Below are 14,094 nucleotides of genomic sequence, written 5' to 3' on the forward strand. Positions count from 1 at the left end.
CCGCCCCCTCCCTGAGGCCACGCCCACCCGGCGGCCCTGCCAAACAGCTGTGGCCGGCGGATGCGCCCATGTGGTCCAGAGGAGCCAGTGTCAGCGGTGGGCACCACCTGTCTCTGGGGGAGCAATACCCCGATTTGAGCCCGACGGCGCGGCAGAGGGAGCACATGCCGGCTCTCCCCAGCAGGCAGTAACAGCATGACGCACACCGAGCCTGGTGGCTGCCTACGTAGTATTAATCGTTACAACGATGGCCAATGGACCTTCCTGCACTCTTGTACCAGCCTGAGAGCTTTTCTCCTATCAGTTTCGTTGTGAGCTGCCTCTGGCTTTATCAATGGGCTGTTAACTCCCCCCTTTGCTCCCCCCGCCACTGCCACCCCTCCTTCCCCCTCCTTCTCCTCCTGATCACTTGCTTCTCTGCTAACGACCTGTCCTGTCCCCTCTCTTGTGGAGCCGTGGGAGGGTTTTCAGCTCAGAGAAGCAGTTCAGTTCCCGGGGGTGGATTCTGCAAGCCCGGGGCCCCATCCCCGGATATAGGACCCTTCTCCACCTACCCGTACCCGAGTCCTTGGTCCCACATCCCTGTCCCCGCCCCCGGACGTAGGGCCCCTCCCCGCCGGCCCGTACCCAAGTCCTTGGTCCCACGCCCCTGTCCCCACCCCCGAACGTAAGGCCCCTCCCCGCCGGCCCGTACCCAAGTCCTTGGTCCCACGCCCCTGTCCCTGACTCCGGACATAGGGCCCCTCCCCACCAGCCTGTACTCGAGTCCTTGGTCCCAGGCCCGTCCCCGCCCCCAGATGTAGGGCCCCTCCCCGCTGGCCCATACCCGAGTCCTTGGTCCCACGCCCCGGTCCCCGACCCCGGACATAGGGCCCCTCCCCACTGGCCCATACCCGAGTCCTTGGTCCCAGGCCCCTGTACCCGACCCCGGACATAGGGCCCCTCCCCGCTGGCCCATACCCGAGTCCTTGGTCCCACGCCCCTGTCCCCGACCCCAGACGTAGGGCCCCTCCCCGCCGGCCCGTACCCGAGTCCTTGCAGCCGAACTTGACGTTGGGGTCGCAGACGTGAGTGACGCCCTCGCAGCTCTTCTCGTCGCTGGAGTCCATGCAGTCGGTGTCGCCGTCGCAGCGCCAGCGCATGGGAATGCACAGCCCGTCCAGCCGGCACTGAAACTCGTCTGTGTGGCAGCCCCCGGGCGGGCGGGTAGCTGGGAGGGAACAGAGCCCACGCGACCTGGTGTCACTGGCTGGACCCCAGAACAGGCCGGGGCCAGCGCCCAGGCTGGGGCACGGCAGGGACGCGGGGAGCCGTGCTGGGGGGGCCCTGGGTGCGAGGGTGGGGGGCACAGGGTCTCACGCCTGCGGCCCAGCCTGGGCAGAGAGAGAGCAGGGGCTTGGGGAGGGAGTCGGACACAGGCCGGGGCTGGGGGTGTGGGGACAGGCCCCGGGGCGGTCCGGGGCTCACCCTGGTTGGTGCAGTTGGCGTGGGTCTCATCACTGTAATCCCCGCAGTCGTTGTCACCGTCGCAGGTCCAGTGCACCGGGATGCAGCGGCCGCTGTTGCATTTGAACTGGTTGCTGGAGCAGGAGTGGCTGCAGCCGGCCTCGTCGCTGTTGTCCCCGCAGTCGTTGTCTGGGCGGGGCGAGCGGGGGGGGGGGGGGGGGCATGAGCAGGTGTGCAGAGCCGGGCCACCTGGGCAAGGGGAACAGCGCCCCCAGCAGAGCCGGGCTGGGAGCTGCAGGCGCTCACCTGAGCCAGCTCCGCCGAACACACGGGGGTGGGGTGGAGAGCCAAGTGGGGGGGCCCCGTCTGAGCCAAGCGCCTCTGGCCCCGCCCCCAGCCCCGCCCCCCTGCCCGACAGGCGAACGTGGGGGCCGCAGAAAGAAAAGGAAGCGCAGAAACTGCATAGATCATCTCATGTACCACGGGGGCTGGGGGGTGACGGGGCGCAGCCAGGCCCCTGCAGGGGACCTTTGGAGCCAGCCAATCCCCGAGCGCTGCCGGTTTCCGGAGGGGGCCTGCCCGGCTCCGTCTCGAACGGACTAACAGGATTGCAGGTGAAAACACTCGGCCGGAGGCCCGGCAGGGGCTCAGCGAACAGTGGCTAACGCCTCCCTCTGCGGCCCTGCCCCGTGCCTCAGTTTCCCCTCCTGCCTTTTGCTCTTGAGCACGGGACTCTCCCCCTCGGGGTCTGTGCCCTTCCCACATGGTCAGGTGATGCCCCATTCTGGCACTGCCTGCGTCCAACGGTTCGATCAGCCATCCAGCACGCGTGCAAACTGGGCCGGGCCAGTGGCCCGAGGAAGGACGGTGCAGCTCAGGAGACGGGAGCTCAAATGCGTGCTCCACCTCAGGTTCCCGCTGCGACCGGGGTGTGGGGGGCCTGCTCTGTGCCTCAGTTTCCCAGCTGTGAGTGGGGATGAGTGCCCGGCCCGGCCCGGCCCTGCCCTGCAGGGTGCGGTCTCAGACAGCGAGGCCTCAGACAGAACCAGCTGGAAAATCAGATCAGGACAGTGCAGAGGTGTGTAAAATCCCCACCGCCGAGCTCTGTGCTTGAACCGACCTACGTCGCCAGAGCCGGCTCCCGGCCCCTCTGGGAAGTGGAGTGCCTGCCCTAACGAGAAACCCTCCCATCGTCCACTTCGAACAGCGAGTCCCATTCCCATTTAAACGGCTGGAAGAGCCCCCTCCGCATACACGCGCCTCAGCCTTGGCAGCCCGAGAATGGCCACCGTCCTCCCGTAAGCCTCCCTCTGCCTGTCGCTGGGAAGGAACAGGATCCAACTTCCCTTTTTCCCTGGAGCAAAGCAAGCGGCTGATGAGCTAACGCTGACAGCTCGGAGAACTTGGCTTCCAGAGCGAGGCCCCGGCCTTCTCCTTTCCTCGACCCAGCTCTGAATCGGAAACAAACCCTCTCCGGCGTGTCGTCAGGGGTCTGGATTTCCACCCTCCCAGCCTCTTGCACCCTCATTTACAGCTGTGCACGGCGCCGCCAGGCTGAGGGGCCAGCGGATGTCTCACTCGGTGTCTGTACAGCACCTAGCGCGAGCCATGAGTAACGACACTGGACATGCACAGGGGTAAATGACAGCCCAAAGGGAAGGTGGGTGGAGCCGACACTGTCTCTCTGCTCCCCGGCGAGGCTGGGGCTCTGCTGCCGTACCAGGCCCTGTCTGGAGAAGCGGCTGGCTCGGGGGGGCAGTGGCGGGGGGTTCTGGTACATGGTGATCTATGCACTAACCGGTAGGTTTGGGGCAATTCTTTTCGTCAGAGCCATCCTCACAATCCTTCTCTGAAACACAGAAACCAACCAAACAGCACAGGGCAGGAGAGTGGGCACGAGGAAGACACAGGGGGCACAACCAAACACACAGCAGCAGTGAACCGCTGCGGCCAGGCAGAATGACAGGCACGGAGCTGGACAGACGGACGCCGACAGCAAGGGAGGGTTAGACGGCCGGGGCGGAGAGAGATCAGAAGCAGGGGAAGGCGCCCAGTCCCCTCTCCACATGGCTCCTGCAGGGGTTCCTCCAGCCGCAGGACGCGGCCCCTGAGCTCCCGGTGCCCCGGACCCGCCCCAGCCCCGACGGCCAGGGCTCACTGTGGTGGGTAGCTCCCGAGGCAGCTGAGTGGGCCGTGGGGAAAGGAGCAGCTGGTTCCTTGAGGCCCTACAGGGACACCCCCGAGCAAACACAGGCCCAGCTCCCCTGCCAGCAGCCCTGTTGCTGGTGCCCTTAATTAGAGCTAACGGGGCTGAGCCATTCCGGTGGGGGGGCTGAAAGCTCACCCCCGCCCCCGCCTCGGAAACAAAGCGCCTCCCACGAACGCACCAACACCGGCCTGAGGCTGCGAGGCCCCTGAGATCCCTGCGGCCACCGGCAGCTTCCCAGAGCGGGAGGGAACTCAGCCGGGCCAGGCCTGTGCCCCGTCCCCTGGCCCAGGAAACCGGCTACGGCGTCTGCCTGCCCCCGGCTGCGCTGCAGAGCCCAGAACAACCTGCTCCTGCCTGCAGGGATGCACCCGCCCCGCACGGACCCCCGCCCCACACCCCCACCCCTCACACACACACCCGCCCCGCACGGACACCCCTCACACACACACCCGCCCCGCACGGACCCCCGCCCCACACCCCTACCCCTCACACACACACCCGCCCCGCACGGACACCCCTCACACACACACCCGCCCCGCACGGACCCCCGCCCCACACCCCTACCCCTCACACACACACCCGCCCCGCACGGACCCCCGCCCCACACCCCTACCCCTCACACACACACCCGCCCCGCACGGACACCCCTCACACACACACACCCTTCACACACACACACCCCCCTCACGCACCTACCCCCACCCCTCCCGCACACACCCGCCCTGCACGGACACCCCTCACACACACACACCCACCCCTCACACACACACCCGCCCCGCACGGACACCCCTCACACACACACCCGCCCCGCACGGACCCCCGCCCCACACCCCCACCCCTCACACACACACCCGCCCCGCACGGACACCCCTCACACACACACACCCGCCCCACACACACACACCCGCCCCACACAGACACCCCTCACACACACACACACCCTTCACACACACACACACCCCTCACGCACCTACCCCCACCCCTCCCGCACACACCCGCCCTGCACGGACACCCCTCACACACACACCCCCACCCCTCACACACACACCCACCCCGCACAGACACCCCTCACACACACACCCCCACCCCTCACACACACACACACCCCGCACGGACACCCCTCACACACACACCCCTACCCCTCACACACACACCCGCCCCGCACGGACACCCCTCACACACACACCCGCCCCGCACGGACCCCCGCCCCACACCCCCACCCCTCACACACACACCCGCCCCGCACGGACCCCCGCCCCACACCCCTACCCCTCACACACACACCCGCCCCGCACGGACACCCCTCACACACACACACCCCGCTCACGCACCTACCCCCACCCCTCCCGCACACACCCGCCCTGCACGGACACCCCTCACACACACACCCCCACCCCTCACACACACACACACCCCGCACAGACACCCCTCACACACACACCCCCACCCCTCACACACACACACACCCCGCACGGACACCCCTCACACACACACCCCCTTCACACACACCCCCACCTGCATTCACTGCCCCCCGGGTGCACTCACGCAGCCGCCCCTGGTTCTGTACGACCCCACACCAGCACAAGCCCCGAAGTGGTGGGGTGGGACCTGGCCTCACTCCCCTTCGCTGCCCCACTCGTCCTGCAGCACAGCCTGGTCCCTGGGTGCAGATCGGGGCAGGAGGCAGAATCCAGCCTTGCCCTCAGGGCCCAGTGGGACCAGCCGCCCGCCACAGCCTCGGCTCTCCGAGCCCACCCGGGCATCCCAGGCAGTGCGGCCAGGCAGGGCCACCTCCAACTGGAGGAGTAAAGCACTGGGAGGAGTGGGGGGGGCAGGAACAGCCCCCACACAAGGGCCCCCCCCAGCCCCTCCCTGCTTGTGATCTCGGCGCCGCGCCCGGGCCGGGGAGCTGGCTCACCGTTGTCGCAGCGCCAGTTGATGTTGATGCAGCGCCCGTTGTTGCAGGTGAACTGGGTCAAGGGGAAGCAGGTGGGGTACGCTGCGGGAAGAGGAGACCGGCCCCTGTCAGCGCCGCCACCGCCCTTCCCCGTGGGGGGGACACGCAGAGGGGCCCGGCCCCCGGGGCACTTACGCCCCTGGACGCCAGCAGGCCTGCGCCCAGCACTGCCGCGGCACCGGCCCCTGCTGCAATGTCACCCGCCCATTTGGGGGGCGGCGGGGCTGGGCGGGGGCCAAGGCTCCGTTATGCACAGCCACACCCCCCCACAGGCCAGCCAGTCCCGGCCCTGGGGCGGGATCAGAGCCAGCGCCCTAGAGGGGCCAGGCCCCCTGCCCAGCCGCCCCCCCTGCCCCTCACCGCAGGAGGCGAACTCGTCTGAGCGGTCCCCGCAGTCATCGTCCAGGTCGCAGGTCCAGGAGATGGGGATGCAGCGGCCGCTGAGGCAGGAGAACTGGTTGGGGGGGCAGGTGCGAGCTGGGGGGGGCGAGAGACACAGCATGTCAGGGGCCCAGGCAGCCCCGGGGGTGAGGCGGGGTAAAGCTGCAGAGGTGGGGGAGAAGCCGGGGCTGCAGGAGGGGCCCTGGCCCAGGGCCTCCCAGAGGGGCTGCAGCTCTGCTCGTGGCCGGGGGCTGAGCCGGGGGGGTCCTCACCCGAGCAGGTGGAATTGGACTCGTCCTCGTTGTTGCCGCAGTCGTTGTCACCGTCGCAGAGCCAGCGGTTGGGGATGCAGCGGTTGTTCTCGCACTTGAAGCGGTCGGAGGGGCAGGTGTGCTCATCTGGGGGGGGGAACGGGGGAGGGAGTCAGGACCCTGGGGTGCCTACCCCCTCCTGTCCCCGCACCCGCCATCCGAGCACGGGGGGGCCTGACTGCAAGCCCTCCTGGGAATCGGCTCGGAAACCTTGCCCCCGTTGGGGAAACTGAGGCACGGGAGAGCACAAGGACTTGCCCGAGGTCACCCGGGGGGAGAGCGGCGGAGCTAAAGGCAGAATCCAAGAAGCCTGGAGCTGTGACCGCTAGACCCCGCAGCCCACTGCTATACCCACTCCCTCCCCAGTTGGCCTCCAGGCCCCTCTGGGTCTTGGGCTGCCCATGGCAGTGCCCGGGAGGTGAGCCCAGCCCAGCCAAGCCCCAGCCCCGACGCACGGCACAGCTCGGGCGCCTCATCGCTGCTGTCCAGGCAGTCGTTGTCGCCGTCGCATCTCCAGCGCTCCTGGATGCAGCGGTTGTTCTTGCAGGCGAACTCCCCGGGCTGGCACTGCGGGGGCGGCACATAGGACGGGTTGGCTGGCCAGGAGAGAGCGGGGGACAGGTGAGAGGGACGAAGGCAGCTCCCGCTGTGGCCCTGGGCCCCCCGCCTTGCGCCTGCCAGCACCAAGTGAGGCTCACCGAGCCGTCTCCTGCCCTGCCGGCGGCCTACGTCTCCGCTCTTCTAGCACCCCCCGGCCCCGGCCCTGGCCCAGCCCTTCATCTGACTGCAGCAACACCCCATTGTACAGACAGGGAAACTGAGGCACCGAGCGGGCCCTGGACTTCTGCGAGGGGCACATGCTCCATGTGGCCATGTCCCCACGGGCGCCGCTATCTGGGGGACCCGCTCCTCTTAGGCCAGGGTGGGCTCAGCAGCCTGCAGACCCCGAAGGCAGGATCTGGGGATGGGGGGGTTACATCTAAAAGTCCAGCTGCCTAGCAGTCACCGTGGCAACCTACCCTGGCAATCACCATGGCGACCTACCTTGGCAGGTGACGGAGTCGGGCCCCAGGATCTGGTCCTCGGCACAGGCGCACTGCCGGCCCTGGGGGACGGCCAGGCACAGGCTGCTGCAGCCCCCGTTGTTCACACGGCAGTCGTTGGTGCCCACTGCGGGGACGAGGCCGGGAATGAGGACAGCCGCACGGCGGGGGGCTCAGCTCGGGGGCGGAGGGGGCTAGACCCACAGCTGTGCTGCGCGGGGGCAGCGTTCAGCCCCTCACTGACGCAAGGCCCTGGGCATGGGGGTGGGGAGGGACATCTCCACAGAGCGACAGACGGCTGGACAGGGATGGGAGATGTGCGTGGGGTCCCTTGGGGGTCAGACGACTGCAGGGGATGGATGGGGAGAGAACGGAGGGGGGCTATTCAGACTGTGTCTGGGGCTGGATTCTGCCCAGCGCTGAGCATTCCCTCTCCCCTGATCCTGCTGGCCTCCCCGGGGTGCGGGTGGGAGCAGGGAGCCAGGGCAGGATGCAGCAGAGGGGGCCCCGGGTGCTGGGCTGTACACAAGCTGCAGCCCTGGGTACACCAGGCTGGACCGACCTAAGGGCGTGTCTGACCGGGCAGAGGGGCAGATGCAAGCGAGGGGCAGACGTAGGGATCCAGAGGCCACCAGCACCGGAGCAAGGAGCCCTGGGCGCGGCCCCACCTCGGAGTCCATTTCAGACAGGGCCCCATCCCCATCTGGCCGCACTTCGGCGACACAGAGCGAAGGCACCGCACTGCCAGCCAGGGCAGCGGTCCTGCCCCCGGCCCTGCGCCCGCACCTTGCTGCTGCTGCTGGGCGTCGTACATGCGGATCTCGAAGATGGGGGGGCGCTCGTTGCGCAGCAGCGTGACGGCCTTGGAGACCTGGTCCAGGCGGTAGATGCTGCCGCTCCGGTACTCGGTCCAGAAGAGGAAGTTGTTGTAGTGACACAGCCCGAAGGCGTGGTTCAGCTCCGGCCCCTCGTAGACGATCTGCAGGGCGGGGGACAGACAGCCTGGCTCAGCCTGGTCCGGGGAGGGGCAAAAGCTGGCCTGGCCTCCCTGCTGCGCCGGGGCAGACGAGCGCAGAGCCCAGGGGCAGCAGGAGACAGACAGGGCAGGGATGCCGGGAGGCCCTGCTAACCCGGGAGGTGAAGCCCTGCCGGGGGCTGTCCCTCCACCCCAAAGAGGAGCCGCATTCTGAAAACCCCACCCTGGGAGCTGAGTGTGCGGGCGGCCGCCCAGGCGAGAGTCAGCCGCAGCCCAGGTGCTCCGGGTGGTGCACTTTCCACATACTTGGTGCGTGCAGCAAAATTTATTCCACTCGTGCACAGAAAAGATGAGCGGGACCTTTGCACCTGGCCCCTTGCTGTATCTTTGGGCGCCCGGGGGGGCTCAGCCAGGAGCTGAACCCAGGCGTCCCAAGCCTTTGCTCCGCAGCCCCCCATCTGTGCCAGCTCCCTAGCCCTGCGAGGACTCCCCTGGCCTGGGCACTGCCGCAGCGTGAGGACAGTGGGGAGGGGGGTCAGTGGGATACAGTGAGCCCGGCTGCGTCCTCCCAGGGACGCGCCCAGCAGCCCAGCTAGCCTGGCCCCCGGGGAGGTGGACTGGCCCAGCGAGGAGCCAGCAGGAGCAAGGCCAGCCACCCGCTGCTCCGTCTCGCCGCCCCAGGAGCGGGAGCCAGGCCTCGTGCTTGCCTTGCGCTCGGTGCCGTTCAGAAAGATCATCTCGATGCGGTCGTAGAAGGCGTCCACCCAGTAGAGGAGCTTGGCCGGGATGTCCAGGCTCAGCCCGTTGGGCCACAGCACCGTCTTGGAGGTGACGAAGACGTTGCGGTGGGAACCGTCCATCCAGGCCCTCTCAATCTTGCCCCTCTTGCTGTCCTTAGGGTCCTCCTCCCAGTCGGTCCAGTACATCCAGCTGAGAGAGAGAGAGGGGGGTCAGGTAGCAGGGCCCAGCAGGCAGAGCCCCTGCGGGAGATGTGCCAGGCCTGGATTCTACCCTGGCTTGGCCACTGGTTTGCTGGGTGAGGCTGGCCGAAGGCGGTCGCTCCGTGCCCCAGTTTCCCCTCCTATCCTCAGTCTGTTCAGACGGCGCAACCCTGGACCCTGACCACATTCGGCCCTGCAGCTGCTCAGCCAGTTAAGCAGGACTATGTCCAAGCAGCAGCCGGGAGTCCCGGGACCTCTGGCTGGATCTTCCTGTGGCCGATGGAGCGAGAGACAAGAGTCAAAGGGGAACCCCGGGGCCGGGCCAGGACGCAGCAGACCCCTGCTCCAACAGGCAGGCAGCTGCAGGGGACGGCTGACAGGAAGAAGCGTGACAGCTGTCAGAATGGCTGAGGCTAAATGCCTGAGCCCCCCCGATTCCCTTGGCAGGGCGAGGCCTGGCGATCCCACCCCCGGCCTGTCTGACCCCTGCCTGTACGCAGGGCGCCGTGTGGGCTGCTGGGCCACCTCCTCTCGCACGGCACAGGAATCGCCAGAGAGACATTTCCTGGTCTGGGTCACGGGGGAGCTGAGCTAGAAAGTCACCAGGGCCCAGCCGAGATCAGGGCCCCTCTGCATCAGGTGCTGCGCAGACCCAGCCGAGATCGGCCCCCCCCGAGACGCCTCTCACTGCCACCCACCCATTTAAGGGATCCACCACAATGGCCCTGGGGTGAGTCATCTTCCCCTCGATCAGCGTCTTCCTGGTCTGGGCGGCCTTCTCCAGCCGCGCCACGCTGATGGTCTTCTTGGGGCCATCGTCCGTCCAGTACAGGTTGTTCCCCATCCAGTCCACGGCGATGCCTTCCACGTTGTGGATGCCTGCAGGGGAGAGGAGCCACGATCAGTAACACCCCCGGCTGGAGGCTGAGAGGCCGCCCTCCAGGCCCCAGGCTCAGCCAACGGCTCCCTGCGGCAATCCCAGGCAGGCTGCCGTCCCAGCCTGGGGCAGGGAGCCCGAGGAGGGACGGCACGCAAGCAAGCGTACTGCAAGCCCCCCAGCTCCTCCAGCGAGCTGGGCTGGCCTGTCTCCCAGACACAGGTGCAAAACCACCCACGGGTCCCACTCAGGGCAGGCGGGTGCTCAGCAGCGCCCGTTTGTGCACACAGCCGGCTCCCCGGGTGTCTCACGCTCATGCTCCAAGGCCTGACCTGACTCGGCTGAAAGGTGGTCAGAGGGAACGAGCCCGTGGGCAGCTGAGTCTGTGAGCTGCAGGTTTCTGCTCCCAACCTTAGTAGTGGCTGGTGCTGGCCACTGCGGGGAGACAGGACCCTCAGCTAGTGGGACCCAGCAAGTCCCATGCTCCTGGGCTGTGCTGGGGGGACCCAGCAGTCGCTCTCAGGTTCAGACCTCTCCTAGTGGGGGAAGGGAGAGACGTCCTCCTCCTGGTGCCCTGGGCCTGTGACCGGCACCTACCAAGGCAGGGGGGCCCCCGCTGGCAGAGCCCTGCCCCCCACCCCCGTACCGTCTTTCAGGATGGTCTCGCGCTCTGTCCCGTCGATCTTCTGGCGCCCGATCAGGTAGCTGGTAGTGTCGGCGAAGTAGATGAAGCTCGTCTCGGCGTGGAAGTCCAGGGCCCGGGGGTTCATCAGGTTCTCTATGGGGATCATGTGCTCGTCCGGCACCTTGGCCCCCATTTCCATGCCCCGGATGATGCCAGGACGGCCCTTCCCGTACACCAGGAACAGCTCGTGCTCCGGCTCTGCAAAGCCAAGGACGGGAGGCAGGGTCAGCCCTGCGTGGCTCTGTGCTGCTGGCCCAGCAGGCTGGGCCCCCGGCGCAGAGCCAGGCGAGCCCCTGGCCTGGCAGCTCCGCAAGGCACTGGGCTGAGGGCAGCTCTGCCTGCAGGCACCAGCCCAGGGCACAGCCTGCCCACGAGACGGGGCTGAGGGACAGAGGAGACCAGGGATACCAGGTACTGAACTCCCAGCTGGCTGGCAGGGCTCTGGCCTGGCAGGAAAGGGTTAAGGTGGTCCCCCAGATGGTAGCCCCCTGGCTCTGAAGGGGGTGGCACCGCCTCTGTGTGGAGAAGGGGTGCAGGGTGCAGCCCACCGAGCTGCCTTCAGCAGCTTATTTCAGCCAGCAAAGGAACCCCCAGGCCCACGTCCCGCGAGACCCCACGGTTAGCGATTAGCAGCGAGCGCCAGGACCTGACAGCCCCCGGAGACGGGGTGTGGGGGGCTGAGCCAGGCTGGGTAGTTTGAGGATAAAACGCGGGCGAACGCACAGGGAGCTCACAGGACGGCTACGCTGACCCCGAGGATACAGGGGCACAACCCACGGTCCCGCTGAACTTTTCCATCCAGGTGCGGAATAAGTTTTGTTGCCTGTACCCAGTGGTGTGAACCAGCAACAGCAACAAGGCTGCTGGCTGTTGGTGTCTTGCTACCCACCTGCGTCACTTGATGCCCCCGGACGCCTGCCCCCGGCCTCAGCGTTCAGGGAACGCTGGTCACAACAGTACTGGGGCAGGGCGGCTGGACAAAGGAATGAACAGCGACAGCCGCCGCCCGGCCCTGTCACAGGCAGGCCACCACATCCAACGGCCGGGGAAATTCTCACGCCCCGGGGTTCACCGCGCGGACCCCGCCAGGCAGCTGTCTGATCCGGTCCGGCCGGCGTCACCGACAGGCCCCCGGCTGCCTCTCTGCTCTGCCACTCGCGTGACATGCTGGGAAGCATCTCCCAGCCCCGGCAAAGCCATCCGGAAGGGAGGGCAGGGGACGCCCCAGCTGCAGCTGCCCGGGGTTAACTCGAGGTTCTACACTGGGAGGCTGCCAGAGAGGCGGTCGCTGCAGGACGGGCTCAGGGCTAGTAACACACCCACCCCCCTGGGACGTTCTACCTATTTCTCTCACTGGGCTCCTGTGCACACACTGGGATCCCTGATTGCAAACCACGGACCCTTCCCGCCTCCTCCGAGGGATTAGCTGGTTCTCCAGCATCCCGGAGCAAAGGCTTCTCCCACCCGCACTCTGGCACGGCTCTGTCGCACGAATCCTGCAACCGCAGAAAGGCTGGCTCGGGGCTCTGCAGGCTCGTGGGCCCCCGTGCACACGCACTGCCTGGTTTGCACACACAAGTGCATGCTGTCTGTGCAATCGCTCCTGAATGCACAAGTGCCCACCAGAGACTGCACCTGCCGGATTTGAATGCTCCCCCATGTCAGAGCCAGGCGCTCGTCCCTGCTGGGAGCTCTCTGTGCCCCTCGCTCCTCCCCAGAGCAGCCGCACTTTGTCCTCCCACCGACCCGGCTCGGCTCCTGGGTTGAGGGCTGTACTCACTTTTGCAAGACTTGGCGTCGCTGCCCAGGCTGAAGCCAGAGCGGCATCGGCAGGTCCGGGTCTTGTGGCTGTTCCCCAGGAGGCAGATGTCGGAGCAGCCGCCGGCTTTGCCGAACTGGTCGGGTTCACAGGCATGGCTCCGCACTGTCAGGGCAAGGACCAAGCACGCTGCCTGAGCAGAGGCACGTCACCCACCCCCCAGCCCCTTGAGCTGCCCCAGCGAGAGGTGGAACGGCCTCGTGGGCCCAGAGCTGAACCAGGGTCCGGGGAGCTGCCTCTGCCGCTGACTTCTGGGGTGACCCGGGGACCCTCCCTTCGCCTCCCTGAGGTAAAGGGGAAACAGTGCCCCCATCTCTGCCATGTGCTGCCAGCCAGACCTCCCAGCACGCGATGTGAGGCCCTTCTCCACTTACTATAGGGAGTGACACTGAGGCATGGCAAGGGACTTGCCCAAGGTCAACCAAGAAGTCAGTGGCGGAGCCCGACCCACGAGGCAGCCCTCCCCGCACCTGTCTCTGGAGCAGGGCAGCCAAGCGGGTTTGACACTTGCACCCTGACGAAGTCCAAGGGCGGTGCGAGGAGGGGCTAATGCCTGCGCGGGGCTGTTCATTACAGAGGCCCCAGCCCCACGAGCCCCAGGCCTAGCCAGGCTAGCCCAGTGCAGGGGACGGGCAGCCGCCTGACACAGAGCCATAAATATTTCACCAAGCCTCATCTGGCTCCATTTTCCTCCCCTCTGCTCTGCAAGACGGTAATCAATCGCACCGGTCAGCGTGTGCTCTCCTGGGGAGATGGGAGCCGCGTCGCTGGAGCAGCTCGGGCTAAGCTGCCCGGAGGGATCAAACACTCAGGGGCCCCTGTGGAGGCAGGCAATGGGGGAGCCCCACATCCCTGGGAGCCCCACAGGACAATGCCTGGTGCCCCAGCCCCCTCCACAGACGTCTGCCGGGAGGCGCTGGCCCTGTACAGCTCTGGAGGGATCAGAGGGGCTGGCACTGTAGGGGCAGGACACAGGACGAGAAGAACCACACGCTACTGGGCTACTACCCTAGTGACCCCTCTGGATCACCCCTGATTGGGGCAGGTCCCTCCCCGCCGTCCAGGCCCCACGCCAGCCTCCCCCATGCGCTCGCCGGCCGCGGCCCGGCCCCTACCCGTGGGCTGCCGGCGCTGGTGGTAAATGTGCAGGGCTCCCCCCTTGTCCACGCGGGTGACCACCTGGTACTCGGTGCTGTTGAAGCGGTTGACGCGGATAACGCTGGTTTTCTGCTGCGTGTTGGCGTTGTCCGAGTTGGTGGCGTACAGGTAGTTCTCGAAGACGGTCAGGCCGTAGAGATGCTCGATCTGAAAGGCAGCGCCCGGGTGAGTGGGAGCCAGCGTCCCTGGCACGGAGCCCGGGATCCCCCAGTAGGGCTGGCCAAGGCGGTGCCCCACAGCCGCCTCCAGGGGCGACGGCACCACGCGAGCTGGCCCAGAGCATCAGCTTTC

General features: G+C 67.2%; 1 protein-coding gene across 1 annotated transcript in view; it reads right to left on the reverse strand.

Moving 5' to 3' along the window:
* LRP1 (LDL receptor related protein 1) overlaps positions 1 to 14,094 on the reverse strand; it is a 169,046-nt gene that overhangs the window by 64,614 nt on the left and 90,338 nt on the right. Inside the window, exons 9-21 of the mRNA XM_074980191.1 lie at positions 13,761 to 13,950; positions 12,607 to 12,750; positions 10,788 to 11,024; positions 9,963 to 10,143; positions 9,031 to 9,253; positions 8,134 to 8,326; positions 7,349 to 7,474; positions 6,760 to 6,900; positions 6,266 to 6,391; positions 5,973 to 6,089; positions 5,574 to 5,654; positions 1,468 to 1,635; positions 1,028 to 1,210 (exon numbers count right to left, since the gene is read on the reverse strand). Coding sequence (XP_074836292.1) covers positions 1,028 to 1,210; positions 1,468 to 1,635; positions 5,574 to 5,654; positions 5,973 to 6,089; positions 6,266 to 6,391; positions 6,760 to 6,900; positions 7,349 to 7,474; positions 8,134 to 8,326; positions 9,031 to 9,253; positions 9,963 to 10,143; positions 10,788 to 11,024; positions 12,607 to 12,750; positions 13,761 to 13,950 — 2,110 coding nt within the window. The remainder of the gene's footprint in view (positions 1 to 1,027; positions 1,211 to 1,467; positions 1,636 to 5,573; positions 5,655 to 5,972; positions 6,090 to 6,265; positions 6,392 to 6,759; positions 6,901 to 7,348; positions 7,475 to 8,133; positions 8,327 to 9,030; positions 9,254 to 9,962; positions 10,144 to 10,787; positions 11,025 to 12,606; positions 12,751 to 13,760; positions 13,951 to 14,094) is intronic.

The sequence above is a fragment of the Carettochelys insculpta genome, chromosome 29 (assembly GCF_033958435.1).
Source record: "Carettochelys insculpta isolate YL-2023 chromosome 29, ASM3395843v1, whole genome shotgun sequence".
NCBI classification, from domain to species: domain Eukaryota; kingdom Metazoa; phylum Chordata; order Testudines; family Carettochelyidae; genus Carettochelys; species Carettochelys insculpta.